The 22,008-nt window shown below is 40.1% G+C and overlaps 1 protein-coding gene across 1 annotated transcript in view; it reads right to left on the reverse strand.

Annotated features, from left to right (window-relative positions):
- Positions 1 to 22,008, reverse strand: part of Glce (glucuronic acid epimerase) — a 34,429-nt gene that overhangs the window by 4,397 nt on the left and 8,024 nt on the right. Inside the window, exons 2-4 of the mRNA XM_090321830.1 lie at positions 12,951 to 13,040; positions 4,329 to 4,927; positions 2,664 to 2,909 (exon numbers count right to left, since the gene is read on the reverse strand). Of these exons, the coding sequence (XP_090177956.1) occupies positions 2,664 to 2,909; positions 4,329 to 4,914 (832 nt within the window). The 5' untranslated portion in view covers positions 4,915 to 4,927; positions 12,951 to 13,040. The remainder of the gene's footprint in view (positions 1 to 2,663; positions 2,910 to 4,328; positions 4,928 to 12,950; positions 13,041 to 22,008) is intronic.

The following is a 22,008-nucleotide window of genomic DNA, read 5'->3' on the forward strand; positions in this document are numbered from 1 at the left end:
ACCATTAGCTACAAAAAGGCAAAACAGCTGGTGAGTCTCAGTCTCTTCACATATTAAACAAATATATTTCTTTGCAGGGTAATTTTGAGGATTAAAAAAAAGACAATGGCTCAGAACACAGTGATAAATGATAACACTTTGTAGCACTAATTAGCACATGCTATGAAAGTAGTAAAAGCTATTTTATCCTCAAAGTAAAAGTTGGAATTTCTCTTGGACAGCTATAGCAGTGATGGAGGAGGACTCTGAGCTCTGATCATCTCATCTGCTAAGGAAAGAAATGTGCATCTTAAAACCAAACGCGGCAGGATACAGTGATACATGTCTCTCATATCAGCTGCTCAGGAGGGAGAGGAGGCAAGCTGGGTCCAAGGCCATCCTTGAACAAAGCATGAGACCCTACCTGAAAAACGAAAGGAAAAAGGGTTGGAGCATGGCTCAGAATGCTTGCATAACAAGCGTGAGGTAGGCCTTGAGTTCAAAGACCCAGGATCCCAAACTGCAACAAGAATAAAAAAAAGGAGCACAAATTTTTAAATATTACAAACTTGAGGATCTTGATCGTTACACAGCTTCTGTTTCCAAAACAGTGCATGGACTGATTATCTCATTTGACCCCTAAAATTATCTAAGAGAGCAAAGTAGGAATTATGGCATCTACAGTAGAAGCCAAAGGACACAGGCCTTCCCAAGGCCAAGAGCCTACTGGTGACAGAGTAGACTCCAGGTTTCCTGGACCCACATTCAAAGACTAGGAGACAGGAAAGCAGTCCTGGAAACAACACCCTTATGGCAAGGGCTACTGCTCTAAGTCCTGATCTCAGCCAGGGCACTCCCGAAGAACCCGGATTAGAAACAGGGACTTGGGACTGTGCTCCCAGCAGTCAGTATGGAGGGTGAGCACACCAGAGTCCAGTACGGCAGACTCTGCAGCTTCGTGTGGTAGAACAGTCACTGTAGAAGTTGTGCCAGGAGCATGAGCAAGTATGGGCATCTCTGAATCCCCAAACATCTACGCCTCACCAGGAACAAAGATATCAACAATGAGCCCGTGTCGCATGGCGGTGTGGTTATGACTGACAGTTCTCCACTGTAAGAAGGTTTTTTTACCTTCAGCTATGGGCCATGGAATGGAGTCCAAGGAAGCCTGCATGTAGGATGTGGAAGTAACTAGGACTGTTTACATGACAGCTCTGGAAAACCTCGCAGGCACTCCAGGAGCTCAGGATGCAACAGCTGTTTTCTATCCTCATTTACACAGCTCCTTGGGGGCATGCAAAACTGAAAGTTCTTTGACTTCATATAATAATTTCATGCTGCAATAGCTTCTTAAAACACCCCATGCTCCCTGTGCCTTCTATACTAAGAAAAGATTCTCTATGGCCGGGAGGTTGGCCTAGTGGTAGAGTGCTTGCCTAGCATGCACTAAGACCCGGGTTCAATTCCTTGGTACCAAATACATAGAAAAAAAAAGCCGGAAGTGGTGCTGAGGCTCAAGTGGTAGAGCTCTAAACTTGAGAAAGTCCAAGGACAATGCTAAGGCCCTGAGCTCAAGCCCAGGACTGGCCAAAAAAAAAAAAAAAAAAAAAAAAAAAAAAAAAAAAGATTCTCTATGTCTTAGACTCTCACAGAATGCTATGGAATAAAGTTCTATTCTCAGAATGAAGCGTCAAGCTCATCCTGCACTGCATCAGCTCTCACCACCCCATGACTTAACGCCATCTAGAAAGAAGTTTGTGCTGTGGCTTTCAAGGTCTGAATTCCCGTCATCAATAAAGGATGAGGTGGGAACACAGAAGAGGACTTATAACCTTTCCTCTCTTTGGAATTTACCAACTGCAAGAATGGTGGAAGGGGAATGGGTTCTGATCTTGACAACATCTCTGTAGAGCAAATTAATTCTGATGTGCTAACTACAATGATTTCATTCTCTCTTTAAATAATGGACTCATTAATTCTTGCAGATATTGATCAGCACAGAAAAATACATTATATCCTAATTAATGAGACTGTCAGTAAAAGGGGAGATGATGCATAAAGTTAATTTGATTTTTAAGTGATTTTATTAATGAAAATGGTTTTATATGAAGTTTGAGAGAATTTAGTATATTAACAAAATTTAATGTGGGAGTAGGCCTCATTGGTAATACTACTGCTGTTGAAAAAATTAAAAGCAACTGGCAAAAAATACATAAAGGAAAGGATGGCTCTTTCTGTAAGTTCCTTCCACATTAGAGTGGAGTAACTCAAAAATTAGAACTATATTACAGTATAACATTACAACAAATGACAGAGGTTGGGGTACAGCTCACTGGTGGAGTATTTGCCTAGCATGCACAGAGCCCAGGGTTTGAGCCCCAGCACCACAAAGCAAAGGAAACCCAAACCAAAGCCCAGGGACTCCATTCCTGTGGGCTGCAGAACCCAGGAAGCCCGCTCGAAGAGTGTGGCCCTCAGTTCTCCATACAACATACACTTCTCTTTATAACCTTGTTGCTTTTCCTCTAGCCCTTCCATCTGTAGGGATTTCACGTGGATGACACCACTAGTAATTACTTACTTGTGCAACATAAACAGTCTGCTAATATGTTTTTAAGAATGATTTGAAAATGTTAAGGGAATGTCAACAGAGACGTAAGCAGCACTGAGAGCACACAGCTTACCTGGGGCAATAAACTGTTTCACATTGGTGAATCTAGACTTGTCAGCCACACTGGCCATAAAGCAGCCTTTAGGCACTGCCCAGGCATTGGGTTTGCCATTTCTGTCCTCGTCTTCGGCTGTTTCATATACCTCTACATGAGGAGGCTTCTCGGTCAGGTTCTTGCTGTAATGGCTCAGCCCATACTGTGCAATCTGGATGGGGTAAAAGTAGCCTTGGGGTCCCCATTGGGTAGACAAGGGCACACCTGTAAAACAGGAAGGACACACAATCACTGGCACATGTTTCTCACTATGTGCCTGCACACCTCAAGGTTATGGCCATGTACCTGCCTGACTCAGAACTATGGCAACCTGGAAGCTTTCTTAGTATGCTGCTCTCCTAAATGCTATAAGTTAAGCAGATACAAGTATATTCACTCTCATTACATGACAGACAGCTATGTAACACTCTAAACCTTTTCAGGACTGTTTATGTACATCATTTCTGCTTCTAGCTACCAGAGTGTCTAACTGCAAAACTTTCCATGAAGACACAAATAGAGTAGTCATTATCTTGAAGTAGTGAGAATATAATATAGGTGAGGTTATCCCTTTCCCCCCTTCTAAAACATTACTCAAATGTATATACAATGCAAATAATGCGGGTAAAGGAAATCCCCTGGCACAAGGACACACAGACTCCAACACCAGTTCAGCATGTGAAGACCCCTGACTTCCCAACACAAGACGCAGATCTCACCGAGGACTCTGAGTCACCAGGGGAGCACATACACACCTCAGGTGAAAAGCTGTTTCGATACCTGTTTTGTTTAGTTGCTATAGGGGTTTGAGTTCAGGGCCTTGCACTTTCCATGCAGACACTACCACTTGAACTATACCCTCAGCTCTCCATATATACATATTTTAACATATAATAAAATCAAGTTTATATTAAAATATTGAAGATGAAATACAATAAAACTTAAGCCAAACAATCTCTATTCACATTACATTCCTTCTTATTTAAATGATGCACTTCAGAGTAAAATTCAATTTGCCTTACTTAGTCACTGCTACATTGGAAAAGCATAACAGACCATAACAGACCAATTATTCCCATCGGCACTCCAGGGTCCCACAGTTTTAAAGGCAATGAAAGGCAGTGTGTGTGCCTGACAGGCAGTTGGTTAAGCGGAATGGGGCCTAGGAATTATGTCCTTTAGACTTGAACTTTCCTTCCAGGGATGGCAGCACGGAGGGGGGTGGCGAGGGGATGGCTGGTCCAGTGGATGCATTCTTTCTCCCAACTTCTCACCAGATAAAAATTATATCATGTATAAATTATAAGTGCATATATATACATATTTTCCCCTCACATACTAGGGATTAAATCCAGGACCTTGCTCATGTTCAGCAACTGCTGGCAAATATTTATCAACTGAGCTAGATTCCTGGCCCCAGAACTGCATATATAAAAGCAAAATTTCTGTAGGTGCTCTGCCTTGACCTAAAACTGGTAAGACTCTGAAAGAGGTTAATGGAAGAATGCTATGTGTTCTTCCTGTAGCCCTTAAATCACAAAGTTCCTCTCAGCTCAGACCTAAGTGGGTTCCTTTTTGCCAAGACAGAGCAATGGAGGGGCTTCAGCCCATAGCTGTGTACTCAACAACCAGGCAGACACCAACCTTCAACTCCACTGATACACTTGACTCTGTCTCGGACTTCCACATTGTAGCCTTCAAAGGACATGAACACACCATCCGGGTGGTAGGGGGCTCTCTGTGCATAGACTTTGGAATAGCTGTGAGAGAATTCAAACCGGTCATAGCCATCATGCTGAACCACCTTTCCATAAACATCAAAGTATTTCTCCACCCAGGTGAATGGAAGAAAGACTTCATTCCCCTCGCGTCTCCCTTTAATCGTGTGCTCATCATTGATGAGGCAGTCAATTTCTTCATATTTGAGCCCTAACACCTTGCTGCCCACACTGCCATCGAAGCCCCCCGCCACAGGGGGAGCTTTCTGCTGCTCCTGCAGGAATGCCTCCTCCGATTGTTGTCTGCCACCATGGTTCACACGTCGGTCACTCTCAGATGCCACTGCTTTCTTTTCTAGTCCATCCACCCGGAAGCCATTACTCAAGCGCCGTGGAAACGAAGTTGCATTGTCACTGGAACACCTGTTCCACAGAAGTACTGTGACTAATGTGAAGAGTGCGCAGATGATAATCAATGTTTTATAGTTGACCCGAGCTGCCAAGCAACGCATATTCACACCATACCTATGGGGGCAAGAAGGAAGATTCATGCACAGATGTGTCATTGACATTTCTGCCATAGGTAAGGTTCTCTTCAGCTTTAAAATATCCCAAAACCACATGAGGGCAATTTTATCAAATGCAAGAAATCTGACTCAAATTTTTCAGTACAGGCAAAAAAAAAAAAAAAAAAAGGTTAAGAGGATTCCACATCCTGCATCATCCTTTCAAGTGTAGATGCCAAATCTCTTAATCTCTGTCCATACCTTGGCAATTTTCTGCAAGACTCCCTAAGCCAAAAGAAAGATGTTATAGGTCTGCCTTTAAATAGCTAAGACAAAACAATTTAAACACTTCTGTCCTAACGGCTTAGTCTCTGTCTGGAAAAAAAAAAATATATATATATATATAACTGACCCTTTCCTGCAAAGCATCAACACCCATATTGCCCAAGCCTACAGTGAACCTGCAATGCTCATTCTATTTGGTGTCTTGGAGCATAAAAGTGGGCCAGTGACCTTTCCTCTGATGCCACTGTCCCCAGTCTTCAGGGTATCCTCTCGCTTGGTCTTCCTCTAGTACTACACACTGCCTCCTCTTCCTTGGTCTTCTTCTTTGAGGCCTCCTCCTCATCTCCTGACCGTTGAGGTTTACAGAGTCTTAGGGTCCCAGTTCTCAGATTTCTTTGTCTAGTCTCCCCCAAGTGACTGCACTTAGATCTTGTGTCTTGAAATAAATTTACATACTGACTACCCCCAAATTCAATTTCCATTTCAAAACTTTTTTTGCAGATACATATACATAACTGTCAATCAAAGAGAAATATCTTCGGGGGAACAAATTCAAGTACCAGTCTGGGACTTGAACTTGGATCTAGTTACTATCCCTGAGCTTTTTGGTTCAAGGCTGGTGCTCTACCACTTAAGCCACAGCTCCACTTCTGGATTTTTGCTGGTTGATTGAAAATAATGGGCTTTTCTGCCTGGGCTGGCATTGACCTGTGATCCTCAGATCTCAGCCTCCTGAGTAACTAGGAATACAGGGACAAGCCACTAGTGCCTGGCGTAACTGATGTTTTCTTAGTCAAATAGATTTCTGGAATGTAACAGTAAAAATCCATCTCCTAATCCACTTGTTCCTCTTTTCTACAGCTTACACTAAAACTCTGACTCTTCTTTTGCTTATCTAGTCAGTCAGGAACTCCTTCATGGTGTACTCAACATGTGACCTCTTCCCACCAGCATCACCTGTACCACCCGGCTACTTTTTTGCCTGAAATTTTGCAGCAATAGCCAAACTGGTCTCTCCTTTTACCTTTGCCCTACTACTTCACCCCCAAAGTATTGTCACATAGCAGTCAAATGAGGCTTTAAATGTCATTCCAGTCCTGAGGTAAGATAAATTTGCTATTACTCATCACAACACAGGAGAAATAATGTGCAATGTTCTATGTGCAATGTATGGGATGTTTCAGACTACAGAGAGTAAGGGGAACTGTCTAGTTAATACTGGCCACAGCCACTCTGTAGTTTATGCATGGAGGGAACCCATCAACTTCTTATTGTTTTTTATCTCTTCTCATGTTCCCCACAAAAAAACTTTTTGGCAGATATGAGATAAAAAAGACACCCCCCCACACACAAATGAAAGTGTTCAATGAAAGATTAAATGTTGAATTTCTGCAATGGCAAATATATAATTCACTCTTTTAATTCTTTCTTTTTTTTTTTTTAACCAGTCCTGGGCTTGAGCTCAGGACCTAAACACTGTCCTTGGACTTTCTCAAGGCTAGAGCTCTACCACTTGAGCCTCAGCACCACTTCCAGCTTTTTTCTATATGTGGTACCGAGGAATCGAACCCGGGTCTTCATGCATGCTAGGCAAGCACTTTAACCACTAGGCCAAACTCCCGGCCTCACTCTTTTAATTCGAAGAGAATGTAAGCTCTGATATTTAAAACACTCATTCTGGGCAGGGAATCCTTGGTTGCACATGATTTTGCACTAAGGGTTACTGAGGTTTGATCTGTCTGATAGGCTGTCACTGTGTATGGAAATGCTGGGGCTCCCTGCTGCATCCCATGAGCCCTTTCAACGTAAAACTTATGTCCTCTGTCCTTGCTTAGTGCCTATGGTTCTTCCTGGATCTCAGTGTATGAGTTCTTCTCAAAATACACTTCTCTCTGGAAACTTCTGCATTTCCCACTGGTATTCTTCTGGCTACTTAGTTTCCTCTTGCCATTGCTTTTCCTCATATGCCTGGTGATCTTTGGCTACTAATTTAAACTGACCAACATAGAACTCCTGTTACCTGAAGATGGTCTGGGCTTTTAGCTGCAGGTGGGCACTACTGACAAGAGGACTCCTCCAGAGGGAGCAGTGCTCCAGCACACCTTGGAAATGCTCAAAGGAGAGAGCTTTCCCCATTGATTCAGGGGATGCAAAGTGAACTAAGAGCCTTAGTCTTTCCTAGTTCCTCTTGTCCACTACAGGAAGTTGGAGGGGGACTTACACATTAGAGGTTTGTATCTAGCCAGTGTGCATTGCATGCCACTCCCCTCTCCTCCATGGAGTGAGCTGAGTCACCAGCATTGCAGTTTAGTCTTCCCACAATGCAGAGCATGTGCTGAGAATCGCAGCCAAGCCAGGGATGGTCAGTGGTCTGTGAGCCGCCAGCTCACTGGCTTCCCTTGTCTATCCTCACAGAATGTTTAAGTCTTTAAAAATTTCATTTGAGCTGGGCACCAGTTGCTCATACCAATAAGGAGGCTGCGATTCAAAGCCAGCCAGAGCCCATTTATCTCTTAACCAGTAAAAAGCAGACGTGGAGGTACGGCTCAAGTGGTAGAATGCCAGCCTTGAGCAGTAAAAGAAGTGCCAATGCCCAGGCCGAGTTTAAGCCCTAATACCTGTGCTTGCACGTAAGAAAGCAAGTACACACACATGTATGTATACACACACACACACACACACTGAAGGATTGAATGAAGGAGTGTGTGTATGTGGTTTTTTGTTTTTGTTTTTTTTTGGTGGGGGGGTGTTCCAGAAAAAGGAAGCAATTTCGTGAGTACTTACCATATGCCAAGCACCAGATACATTTTCAATTACTGACATCTAGCCCTATGGAGGAGTTATTACCAGCAGAGTGGAAAAAATGGTGTCATTTTTATCAACCAGTAGAGGAAAATATTTAAACTTACCTTTATTGGCTTTAGTGTAAGTAAGCCCTTTGCATCAGATATCAGGGAACATCGCATTACCTAGTTCCAGGCCATTCTGTATCACCTCAGTTACTAGGTAGAATGACTTGCTGGTGGTTTGTGCAGACAAACCAGTGGCATTTTGCATCAGCTCCTGAAACTAAAATCCGCTTCTGAAAAGAACTTCTAAATGTATTCAGCTTAATTTCTTCCAGCAGCAATAATATAAAGAACTAGGACAGAAATGTTTCTTAAAGAGCCAAGAGCTGTTTTGTATCCAGAAAAGCTTAACAATTACAGTGGATCTAAAACGTTCTTTGAAGTATTGTATAGTACTTAAGGAAAAAAGCTCTCTGCTTGCTTCTAAAGCAATGTGTCAAACTAAGCATATGCTATGTAAATAAATCAGTTCAGAAAAGAGTGCTAGCTTCAACAGCTGTGCAGCATTTCTCCACTCATTAGGAAAGCTAAGCAAAAGAACCTAATGATGCATTTGTTTTGCATTGGTTACTTTTTCATGCCTAGGAAGCCTTACAGTACAACTGGTTACAGCTACCTCAGAAGTTCTATGAATAAGAGATATTCCATGAAATATTTCCCACAAGATAGCAATTATACAAAAGTTAAGGGAATGAGCTTGCTTATATCAACTTTTAAAGTCAGAAGACATGACTAAGAAATCAGGGTCCAAACTGATTTTAAATGTACTTATAGGGGTAACTTTGGGGTAACTTTTCACAGAAGAGTCTGTGGTTTCAAACTTGTTAATCCCACAGTTTTGGGGGTTTCCCAAGGGCAGCCCCATTGGTTTGGGCCTTCGATGAAGCAGGCCCATCATGGCAAGAACAGGAAGTGGACAGGAAGCAGAGAGGCAGGGGAAATGACCTCAGGATCACCTTAAAGTACTGTTTTCTACCACCAGTGCCACCTCAAGTCTTCACACTGAGGCCTTTGGGGGAAACCCTGCAAACAGCAGCCCCAACTTGTTGACCTCTTATCTTTTATAACATACAGTGTTTACAAATGTTAAATTATAAATGTCTCTTAATAACCAAGAAAGAGGCAGAATAGTAGACCCTATCCTTATCAAGAAACTACCAAGGGGCTAGGAATGTGGCTTAGTGGTAGAGTGCTTGCCTAGCATGTATGAAACCCTGGGTTCAATTCCTCAGTACCACATACACAGAAAGAGCTTGAAGTGCTGCTGTGGTTCATGTGGTACAGCACTAGCCTTGAGCACAGAGAGAATCAGAGATAGCGTCCAGGCAGAGTTCAAGCCCCAGTAATAGTGAGTGGGGGGGGGGGAGGGAGAGAGAAGGAGAGAAAAAGGAGAGAGAAAGAGGGAGAGAGAAAGAGGAAGAGAGAGGGAGAGAAAAAAGGAGAGAGGGAGAGAAAAAAGAAGAGAGGGAGAGAGGGGGGACAGACAGACAGAGACATAGATAGAGAAACAGAGACAGACAGACAGACAGAAACAAACTACCAAGTGTGTATTTCCATTTTTTACATAGGGAAACTGAGCACTAGCCTTGAGCACAGAGAGAATCAGGGACAGTGCCCAGGCAGAGTTCAAGCCCCAGTAATAGTGAGAGAGGGGGAGAGAAAGAGAAAGGAAGAGAGACAGAGACAGACAGAGACAGACAAAGAAACTACCAAGTGTGTATTTCCATTTTCTACATAGGGAAACTGACATTAAGTCAGCCAAACTATTCATTTCTGCCCAAACTCATCCTCTCTGCCCTATATCACAGAGTTTAAACTGTTCACATTGAGTTAGTTCATGCTGAGGTCACAGATTTAGTCCACAATGAGTTAATTCACACTAGTTAGTTTACACTAAGTTAGTAGTTCACACTGAATTAGTTTCCTCCACAGTAAACTGGGTCTAGTCTTACCTACCTCCCTAGCATCTCAGAAGTGTCCAGAAGACTAAAAGAACTCAAGTACTTACCATGGAAATGTGGAAAAGTGTGAGTTTCATTTTTCTTTTAGAGAGCTTACTAATTTGTCCCATGTCTATAAAAAATACACACGGAAATCGAAAACAGATTCCAGACCTACAACCTAATACTCAGTACAGTGTTTGCCTGTTTACTACATTTTCACCAAACTTCATTTTCCTACCATTTAACTACTACTAGAGCAGGCTCAGTTTTTAAAAGTGTACGCCATGCCAGGTACTGGTGGATCATATCTATAATCCAGCTTCAGGGGATAGAGACCTGAGGAACACAGTTCAAAGCCAGCCTGGAAAGGAAAGTCCATGAGCCTCTTATCTCCAATTACCACCAAAAAGCCAAAAGTAGAGCTGTGGTAGAGCGCTAACCTTGAGAGAAAAAAGCTCAGGGACAGGGGTCAGACCCTGAGTTTAATCCCCAGGACTAGCCCCCACAAAAAAGTATGACCAACAAATCACATGCTTTCACTTTCAAAATTTGAAAACATTCAATAAATTCTTCACCCTCAAGTTTTAGCAGAAGGTTCAGAGGCTTTCATGAGGTTTGGCATATTTCAAATTATCTAACACTAATGAATTTATAAAGTAGTTACTCAAAAGAATGTTATATTAATCCAGAAATTCTAAAACTATAGCTATTCATTCATGAGCCCTAAATGAGAAAGAACTCAAGTCTGACAACTGGTAGAATGGGTAGTAAAGAAACCGATCTATCTGGCAGTGAAATGATCACAGTAATAGCCTAATACCTGCCACCACATGGGGGAAGTATTTTGCTACGTAGCCAGACACAAAGGCTGCTGACTGTTTCCATTTATGGGAAAGCAAACCTGCTGGGGTAAAATTAACTGGTGATGGCTGGGAGTGACTCTGAAGGAGCATGAGGGACTTTCACGAGCAATGGAAATGTCTTACAGTTGGTTATGGTGTTAAATGACTGTCTATACCTGTCAACGTTCATCAAACAATTTACTTTAAAAGCAGTATGTGTTTCTCCAAAAAGAATACCTTTCTCTAGCCTCTGTAATTTTTACTACTTCATAAAAGTTGATAAGAGTAGCAGCCAAAAAAAACACAAAAAACAAAAAACAGATCTGCCTTTCTAGGCACATAAATTTTTATCAGCTATAAATGTGAATTAAGTACAATTTAAGCTAAGATTTCCCAGATGTACATTGTTCTAAACAAATAGGAAGGTTACTAAACTGAATTACTTCCATCACTACAAGCCTTCCAATTGCCTTCTGCTTCAGACCTTTCTACCTGTGGAGAAAAGCACAGATATTTTCTGCTGGCTATAAAATGTGAGGTATATACAAATGGCAACAAACACAGGAATTTTGCCTGCTTAAATAAATAAGGCAGGTGAGGAAGATATGAAATTATATACAAAAGATTATTTCTTAAGATATAGAAATGTATTTTGTGTCCCCCCCTTCCCTCCCCACCCCCGGTCATGGGGCTTGAACTCTGCACCTGGGCACTGTCCATGAGCTCTTCAGATCAAGGCTACCACCCTATCCCTTAAGCAACAGCGCCACTTCCAGTTTTCTGGTGGTTAATTGGAGATAAGAGTCTCATAGACTTTAGTGCCTGGGCTGGCTCTGAACCACGTTCCTCAGATCTCAGCATCCTGAGTAGCTAAGATTACAGGCATGAGCTGCTGCATCCAACTTAAAGCTTCAGTGATGTTTCTATGAACAGTCTGAGAGGATTATTCATAAAGGCGAAACTTGAATTATAAGTACTTGGCAAAAAGAAAACTATATCCTCTAGGTATGTACTAACATATTTCACGTATGTTTTTTCTTCCTGCAACACTGTTAGCATATGGCCTGCTCATTGCTTTATGTGATTTATTGTTGTTTTTCTTTTGCAAAGAAAATTTCAAAATGTGGCAAACACTTATTAAGGAATAAGAAATGAAGATATCTCTGATCTCTTCTCTAAGCCAGTCTCAAACATCAGCCCCCAAATAAAGTGACAGGAACTCGGGTTGTCAACCAGGCTTCTTTTTTTTTTTTTTTTTTTTTTTTTTGCCAGTCCTGGGCTTGAGCTCAGGGCCTGAGCACTGTCCTTGGACTTTCTCAAGGCTAGAGCTCTACCACTTGAGCCTCAGCACCACTTCCGGCTTTTTTCTATGTATGTGGTACCAAGGAATCGAACCCGAGTCTTCGTGCATGCTAGGCAAGCACTTTAACCACTAGGCCAAACTCCCAGCCCCTGTCAACCAGGCTTCTTGTTTACCACCTTACCCATGAGAAATAAGAAAGGAGGTCAAGCTTCAGAATTTTAGAGATCATATAAAAACTTTTAAAGTTTTTCAAATACTTTAGGCCTAAAAACCCTCGTTACAGAGTTAAATATGCCATTTTTTTTTGGTAAGAAATTGCTTAACATGACTTATGGAATTCTAAAGCAGTACACCTTCCAGCCTTTCCAAAAAAATAGGAAACTACTCTAATCAAGGTCCAGTAAGTAATTTCTTATAGTTGCTTACTGTCTGCTGTTTCTTCCCAAGAGCACATGCTAATGTTCTCATCTATCTATGACTCTGGGCTAACCCAAACCTTATAACTTACAAGGACCAATTTCATATGTGCCTCTACTGTTGCATCAGAAAACAAACTCTGCAAGGGAGAGACTACATATGAATTTCCTTCCTCTTGAAGAGCCTTGGATAATTCTGGTTTTGTCTTCTTTATGTATCACAGTTTAATGATTCCTTTCACACATTTGAAAGAATTCTATAAATATGAATCCCCGCCCCCTAGATTCTACTTTGGTCTCCTAAACATCATTACTTTTCCCTGAAATGTTTAGAAAGCATACACTAAAATGTAAGTTTGAAACTGTACAGTAAGAGTATGTTACATTTTACTGCATAATCTTACCTTAATCAAATGAAAGAATCTAAATTTTAGTACATTTCCAGCTTCAATTCTGAGTATATCTGAATCAAGCTTCAGTTTCCTGTTAATTTCCTAGAGAAATAAAATTAAAAAGCTTTAAGTCAGGTTGCAGTTGCAGATAAAATGAGGGTAATCATAGTCCAATATGTCTTTCCAAGTAACCTGCAGCAGGCAAACCATAAAGAGGTCAGACTCTGAAGTACCATGAAGCACTGATAGGTCATCATTCTGTCTTCTTCTGCATCATCCAACAGGGACATCACATAGCCTAGGTGAAAAGCTTCCTGTCCTGGCTGTTGTGAGAGAAGGGGAAAGGGATCTCCTCTAAGTGTAGAGTTCTCATTGCTCCTTTCTCTCTCTACTCCATCAGCCACGTCTGGCTTTGGCAATGAGGGCCATGAGGAGTCTAAAACTCAGAGATGCAGGAAAACTGTCTTCTCTGGCCCCAGAGCACTTGGTAAATCCAGTTCCTCATTTTACTTGCCGATTGGCCCTTGAAGTGGACATAGCAGCTGCACCTTACAGAATGATAAATAAAAAATCTTTCTGGTCAGATAATAGAAAAAGTAGAGCATTAGGAATCACAGGCCAGGACAACTACTTAAAACTAGCTTCACCTTCAGTGCTAAACCCAATATGGATCTGTCCCAACAGAACCACACAAGACTATAGAACTGAGCTGTGGAACAGATCACCTGCCAAGTTCCAGACTGGCAATGGGTGGTACACATGTAGTACAGAACCAAATGGTAAAGCAAACTTCAAAATGGAACTGATCATTCAATACAACACATGGGAACTCAGTTGAACCTCACCAGGCCACTCCTAAAATTATCAGCATTCTGCACTGGAGCAAAGTAGGACCTAAAAGGTCTGTCACATGTCCAGGATATAGTCCAGAATTACTATGTGTAGAAGAAGCAAGGAAAAACTCAATTTAGATGGGGAAAACGCCACCAATACTAAGAAAAGCTGTGATAGTAGAATCATGTACTGATGAAGACATTAAAACATAAGACATTATTATAGAATGCATAAATAAGTACTAGCCAATATTATTGAAGCAAATGGAAAGACAAGGATCTTGGAGAAGAAACAGAGATATAAAGAAGAGCCAAATGGAAATCTGGCAAGTAGAAAAATATCCATAATCAAAACCCATATTAAAGAAACCCACATTAAATGAGTTCAGTAATAGTACGAAGAAGGAAAGCACAATGAATTCACTACAAATATATAGAAATTATCCACATGAGCAACAGACAGAAAAAAAGGGGGGGTGGAGTTTTTAACCAAAAAGCATTGTTCTTATAACTCCACTTATGGAATTGTAACCCCTTTGTAAAGCCACCTAATAATAATGAATTCATACATTGAACTAATGAACTGAAATGTTGAACTGAAACATTTTTTAAATGTTAAAATTAAAAAAAATTGTCAAACCAGATTTCTATACCAGCAAAAACACCCTTGAGGTAAAAGTGAAATAAAGACACTCACAGGTAAAGGATAGTTAAGACAATGTGTTGATAACAGACCCGCTTTGAAAGAAATGTAAAGGAAGCTCTTCCACCGGGTGAGAAATGATGCCAGAAGGGAATTGAAGCACTGATCCTGTAGGAAGAGCCAGGCACAGGGTGTACATGGTATCTGGAGGCTGAAGTAGAGCTGTAAGTTCAAGGCCACACTGGCATACATAGTAAGATCACATCTCAAAATAGAAGGAAAAAAGTATAAAAAATTTTAACAACTTATACTTCCACCTTAAGAAACTGAAGAGGGAAAATTTTAACATAAAGCAAATAGAAGGAATGATATAATAGATAGTAGAAATCAAATAAACTGAAAAGCAAAATTACAGAAAAATTTATAAAACAAAGACTGGCTCTTTGAAAAGATCAATCTCCATAAGTACCAAGAACAACATAGATAAAATGGAAGATGACACAAATTCTAAATATTGGCATAAATGAGATTTTGTTACAGATCCCATAAACATTTTAAAGATATGAGGTAAACAATTCTGTACATGTAAATTCAACAATTTAGATTAAATGAACTAATTTCCTGAAACCATACACTACCAATATGCATTCAATGTATAAATTACATAGTCCTGTAACTACCAAATAAACTCTTTGTACCTAAAACTTTTAAAAAAAGGAAATTCTAAGTCTAGATCAATTTCACTTATAAAAATGATCCAAAAATACATACTGATAGGATTGGTAAGAAAAAAAATTCTACACATTGGTAAGAAAGAAAAGCAACTCCGGGCACAGTGGCTCACACCTGTAATCCTAGCTACTCAGGAGGCTGAGATCTGAGGCTCAAGGTTCAAAGCCAGCCCGGGCACAAAAGGACTTGAGACTCTAATCACTAATTAAAACTCTAGAAAATGGGAAATGGGGCTTGGCTCAAGGATAGGGCAATAGCCTTGAGCTGAAGAGCTCTGGGACACCTTCCAGGCTCAGGGGTAGGGTGGCAGCCTTGAGCTGCAGGGCTCAGGGCAGCACCCAGGCCGAGTTCATGTCCCATCACTCCCATCCCCCAAAAGCAGCTGCTACTTGAAATGACAGGAGTATACAGAAAATTTTAAGAAAAAGAAAAAAACTCCTGAGGGGGGGGAACTTCTGTGACTAATAAATGAGTATATTAAGGTCAAGGAATATAATTCACATTTCTATGCAGTAAGAATGTGGAATCCCCAAAATTTAAAAGACAATTTGGCCAGGCGCATTGGTTCACGCCTGCAATACTAGCTACTCAGAAGGCTGAGATCTGAGGATCAAGGTTCAAAGTCAGCACGGGCACAAAAGGACCTGAGACTCTTATCTCCAATTAACCTCTAGAATATGGAAATGGGACCTGGCTCAAGGGTAGGTCGACAGTCTTAAGCTGAAGAGCTCAGGGACAGCGCCCAGGCTGAGTTCAATACCCATGACCCACAAAAAAATCCAATTTGGATTATCTCCTTAAAAGAATATTATTTATAAATATAAACATAATAAAACATACAGAATTTATATGCTATAAAATACAAATCTTTGATAAACAAGTCAAAGAAGACCTAAACATGTGGGAAGGAAATCTGTGTTCATAGACTGGAAACACACAGGAAACAATGTGCATCTAAAGCCAACAGAGAAAGACAAAAGAAATACAGTGGCCAAAACTATTTAAAAAGTAAAATGGGGGAAAACTGCATCAGGCAATTTTAAAGTATTAAGCTATTTATCCACACAATGTGGTATTGGTCAGGTCCTTGTGCCCACAAACAGATTCATGTAAATACAGCCAAGTGGACTTTGACCAAAGCATAAAGGCAAAATGAGAAAAAAGTCTTTCACAAATGCTGTGGGAACACTCAAAGCTCAACTGTAAGAAAACAATCCAATTCAAATGAGCAAAAGTACACCAATTAGGAAGGCTAAAAATTTTAAAACACAGCAAAACAAAAATCTTGCAGAGCTAAATGCTAGGAGTTTCCATTCATTACTAATGTGAAAAACGCCACATCCATGTTCAAAGACAGTTAACAGCTGATAGTCTCTGGTAAAATTAAATATACACTTACCCTAGGATGCCGTAACTCAGCTATTTACTCAACTCTTATCTTCAAAGTTGCTTAAAACTGTGTGTCAAATAATGATAAACTATTTTCAAAGACAAGCCCTTGTCTTAAAATCTATTATCATTTCTGTGTCTCTATATAATTATACATTTGCTCTAGACTACTTTAAAACTTGTAAACAATCTGTTTTAACTAGATAAAATTTTAGTTAAAGCAACAGCAAAACATGCCACAACATAGATGGCAGAAGACTTTCTCCTAGCCTGATCAGTGTCAGAACTGTTCTCTTATTTCATGATTAGGAAGGCAGTTTATAGGGCCAGCAGTGTAAGCCTAGCAGTAGAGTGCTTGCCTAGCATGCATGAAGCCCTTGATATCACATACACAGAAAAATCCAGAAGTAGTATTGTAGCTCAAGTGGCAGAGTGCTAGAAAACTCAAAGACAGTGCCCAGGCCCTGAGTTCAAGCCCCAGGACTAGCAAAAAGAAGATGGGGCAAGAAGAAGAAAGAAGAAGGAGGAAGAAAGAAGCAGGAGGCCGAAGTTTGTCATCAGCTAGAAAGTAGGTCAGACACTGGTGGCTGGTACCTATAATCCTAGCTGCTCAGGTAGATGAGATCTGAGGAATGTGGTTAAAAACTAACTCAGGCTGGGCACAGTGGCTCATGCCTGTAATCCTAGCTACTCAGGAGGCTGAGATCTGAGGATCAAGGTTCAAAGTCAGCCTGGGTACTAAAGACTGTGAGACTCTTATCTCCAATTAACCACTAGAAAACCAGAAGTGGTGCTATAGCTCAAAGGTAGGGTGGGTTGCCTTGAGCTGAAGAGCTCAGGGTCAACCCCCAGGTCCAGAGTTCAAGTCCCATGACCAACACGCACACACACACACACACAACATTAACTCAGGCTGGAAAGTCTATAATGATGCACCAAAAAAGCTGGATGTAGAGCTGTGGTTCAAGTGATAGAAAGCCAGCCTTGAGCAAAAGCACTCAGGGACCAGAGGTACAAAAAACCAACATAAACAATCAAGATGGGCCGGGAGTTTGGCCTAGTGGAAGAGTGCTTGCCTAGCATGCACGAGGACCCGGGTTCGATTCCTCGGTACCACATACGTAGCAAAAAGCCAGAAGTGGTGCTGTGGCTCAAGTGGTAGAGCCCTAGCCTTGAGAAAATCCAGGGACAGTGCTCAAGCTCTGAGCCCAAGCCCAGGACTGGGAAAAAAACAAACAAACAATCAAGACACCTTGTGATATGTTGAATTGAAAGCCCCTTGTACAACTAAAAACTCTAAGCCAACAACAAAATAAGAAAAACAGCAAAAATTTGAAGTAAAAATACTTGAGGAATTTTTTAAATGTAGCTATTTGAGTATACTAATTAAAGTTAAGCATTTAATTCAAACTGTTACCTCAAAATTGTTTTTACTTATTAAAGCACCTAATTTCAAAAACAGTAATTCACATCCTATATTTCACTAAAATACCATAGATACTCAGAATCTAGACTCAATTATTTAGCTCTTAGAACCAACATATCCCAGGTTATTTCCACTTCAACCTTCTGTCCCTTAGTGTAACAAGGCAATTTAAAATTGTGTGCTATTCTGTATTTTCCAACTTTGTTCACATCAGCTTACTTAATTGAAATAAAGACAAGTTGGTAAGAAGGCAGGCAGCTCTCCCCAACCAAAAGACACTTGTCTATGCTCACACACCACTGGGAAGCAGAGAAGCTAGGATTAATTGGAGCCTTTATCATAACCCAGCTGGTATTTTACTTTACCACTGTGCTTCAGGCATCTTTTCACAGGGAGAAAGAAGACAGAAATCAAATCACTAAAGCACTATGTAAATGGTAGCTAAGTCAATTATCTGAAGATGAAAGAGCTTGAGAAGTATTGGTTACAAGAAGTTACAAATTCAGATTTGCCTTCTATCGCCAACCTTTCACTACTCCAATATTTTTTCTCTTTTCCAGAAAGGAATGTTTAGTGTTATGTTACTTTATATAATAGAAAGGTGTGGTTATGACAAACCAGTAAAATATGAATAAGTGTATTTTAGCTCATGAAAACACTAAGAAGAAAATAATGGATAGAGAACTTCAGCACACAAGAAAGAATACACCCAAGGCAGACACAGCTGTGGACACAGACTGTCATCTCTGATACCCATTTCAGAATTCCACCACCAACTATTTTAAATTGTCAAGATGATGATATAAAATCATACTTTTAATAAAATGATTTTTTTTTTGCCAGTTCTGGGGCTTGAACTCAGGACCTGAGCACTGGCCTTGGGCTTTTTCAAGGCTAGAGCCCTACCACTTGAGCCATAGCACCACTTCAGGCTTTTTCTATATATGTGTTACTAAGGAATAGAACCGGGGTCTTCATGCACGCTAGGCAAGCACTCTACCACTAGGCCAAATTCCTGGCCTGAATGATTTTTTTAAGTACATATCCCCATGAAATTCAGAATTGAGGAGTCCTGTCAGGGAGACAGGGGATTTGTTGGTGGTTTAGGGTTAAGTTTGTCCATTCTGATAAGAGGAAATGGAACATCTTCATTTGTATAGAACATCAAGATTTAAGCAGGAACTCTAACACTTGAGCCATGCCCCTGTCCATTATTGTTTTATTTTTGCCTGGAAACCAGCCTTGGACTACAATCTTTCTACCTATGCTTCATCATCCCCTATCCATCCATCTGGTGTAGCTGGTATCACAGGCACACATACCATGCCCAGCTCATTAGCTGAGATCCTGTCTTACTACCTCCTTTGGAGATCATTTCAAACTTCAATCCTCCTAATTTGTACAAATTTAAGTGAACTAATAACTGCAGAATAGCCTTTTATACTGTAGAAAGAACCCAGAAGCAGCAGTAGTGAAAGCCCATTACTACAATACTTACCTTCACTCCAGTTTCACTGAAAGCAAAAAGATCACTAACACTGGCTTGTGCCCCTAATCTGAGTGAAAGCTGTCAAAGCACAAGATGACAATACTGGCTAGATTTTAACACGTTAAGTGCTGACCACCCACTGGGTTTAAGTCAAGGGTTTTATACAGAGAACAGACAAAGTAAAGTAAACTAATTCAATCTATGACTCAATTAGACAGGCTCACAGACACATTTTCCAAATATTTTAAAACATTCTATGTTTTTACTAATCATATTAGTAAATTTTTCTTTCTTTTTTATTAAAGAATTTATTAACATTGATTTTACATCATATTTCAAAAGACGTATTTAACAAACAAGTATTGAAGAAGGAAATCTCTATATACAATCACTGGTACTTAGATTTTAGAACATAATTAAAATTAGGCTGAGGATTATATGTCATAGATCCATATTAATCTATGTAATAAAATATATGTCTATAGAGTGATAGATTTTTATGTCTATACAGTTGTGTTTATAGAATGGATACAAAAAATGTGGTGTATATATACAATGGAATTCTACATAGCCAACAGACTTAAAATAAGGGCATTTGCAGGGAAGTGGATGAATCTAGAGCGAATCATGTTGAGTGAGACAAGTCAAGACCAAAGGAACAAAAGGCGTACGGTATCCTTAATATGTGGCTATTATATCCAAACAGTACAAGAGCAAGGACTCAATATTTGCGTACCCAATGCTATGGACATGGTATTGGAAATTTTTCTTTCTTTTAAGAAATTTCATTTGAAAAAAGTGTTAAGTTACCACGTTGAAGGGCTAATAAGGAAGAAACTGGATGAGGCAAAGAAAGACAGTTAAAAAGGAAGGTCCAAATTTGGGGAGAGCAGTGTTAAGAATGAATGGTGAGTAACTGTTCTTAATGACAAAAAAATAAAGATAACACTGGAGATAGAGGTAGAAATTAAACACATAGAAGTTCTACAGGGGCATTTTTTTCATATATTTTTATTATAATTAATAGAAGGTTACATTATATTCACCAGATAGAAGATGCATTACTTCACATACATTGATACCCTTTCTCCAGGGGCATTTTTTTTTAAATACTACTAAGTATTCTAATAGTAAGGTTTAACTACTGTTTGGGGGGATGCAATGCTACATCCCCTAACCTGAAAATTTTAGTTTCATTAAAAGGCTTTCAAGCCCCAGCAAAGGTTTGTAACCCTGCTGATTGAGGGGAAAAAAATCTTTCATACATAAAAATACTTAAACAATTCACAAGAGTATACAATAAAATACCACTATAAAATACCAACCTTCTAGCAAAGGATAAAAAAGGCTTATGCTGGACAGATAAACTGAAATGACATAAGACAGCCTTGGGAGAAGTTCTGAAGCTTGACTTTAGACACGTTCAAAGAAAACCACTATTCTTAGAATCAAAAGTATGAAGGTCACAAAGGCCAAAACAACTCTGGTTTGTCCAAGGACAGTGAATAAAAGAGCTTACTGTTCCATTCTGGATGCAAACAACTGAGTCACTTAGAAGTTAATAACCTTTGGTTTCAGATTTTTGGCATGAACATTATTTTGTAGAAATGAAAAAGACAAACATGTATGCATTTAAATTTAATGACACAGGCCAACACATTTAAAAGTGATTAATTTTGGCACTTCTAAAAGATGCTAAAATCTTGTTTCCTTTGAAACTGTAAAGGAACTTAAAAAAAATCCAAATTGCTTTATATTCTAATTTCAGAAGCTGATAATAAAGTACAGTTTCCCCACTAATATCTAATACTACATAAAACCATAAATTTTTAAGAATGACAATAAGCATCCAAGAAAATGTGTTGCCAACTGGAATTACAACTAATGAAGAAATGAAAATGTTAGATTTGGAAAAGTCCTTAAAGAATAGTTTGATTAAATCTCACTCAGTAAGTAATTTAATGTGGAAAGAAGACACCATCACCTATCTTCATTCAAGTTAGTGAGAGCCAATACTCCCCACCTCCTCTAACCTTCATTCATTGTTCCTGGATCCATGGCAAGACATGTTTAGTCCTTCCCGTGTTTCCTCACAGAACTATAGATTTGAATCAGAATGCATACTGAAGATCATCCAAGAGCCAGACATGGGACTCAAGCATGTAATCCTGCTACTTGGGAGTCAGAGATGGACAGATCATGGCTCAAGACCAGCCCATGAAAAAAGGTTCCACCTCAACCAATGGCTAGAGGCAGGGGTGTGTGCCTGTCATTCCTAGGTACATGGGAAGCAAAAGTAGGGGAATCTCAGCACAGGATAGCCCCAGAGATGAAGCAAGACTCTGACTCAAAAATAACCAATGCAAAAAAAGGAATGCAGGCATGGTTCAAGTGGTAGAGCAATTGCCTAGCAAGTGTGAGTTCGATCCCAAGTATTGTCAAAGAGGGAGGGAGGGAAAGGGAGGTAGACAGAGGGACAGTGAGAAGGGGAGGGCGGAGGATCATCTAAGTACTCAGTCCAAAAAGCATTACCCCACTAAGTCTTCTTTCTTCTCCTG

Source organism: Megascapheus bottae, chromosome 30, assembly GCF_031878675.1.
Source record: "Megascapheus bottae isolate mThoBot1 chromosome 30, mThoBot2.hap1, whole genome shotgun sequence".
NCBI classification, from domain to species: Eukaryota; Metazoa; Chordata; class Mammalia; order Rodentia; family Geomyidae; genus Megascapheus; species Megascapheus bottae.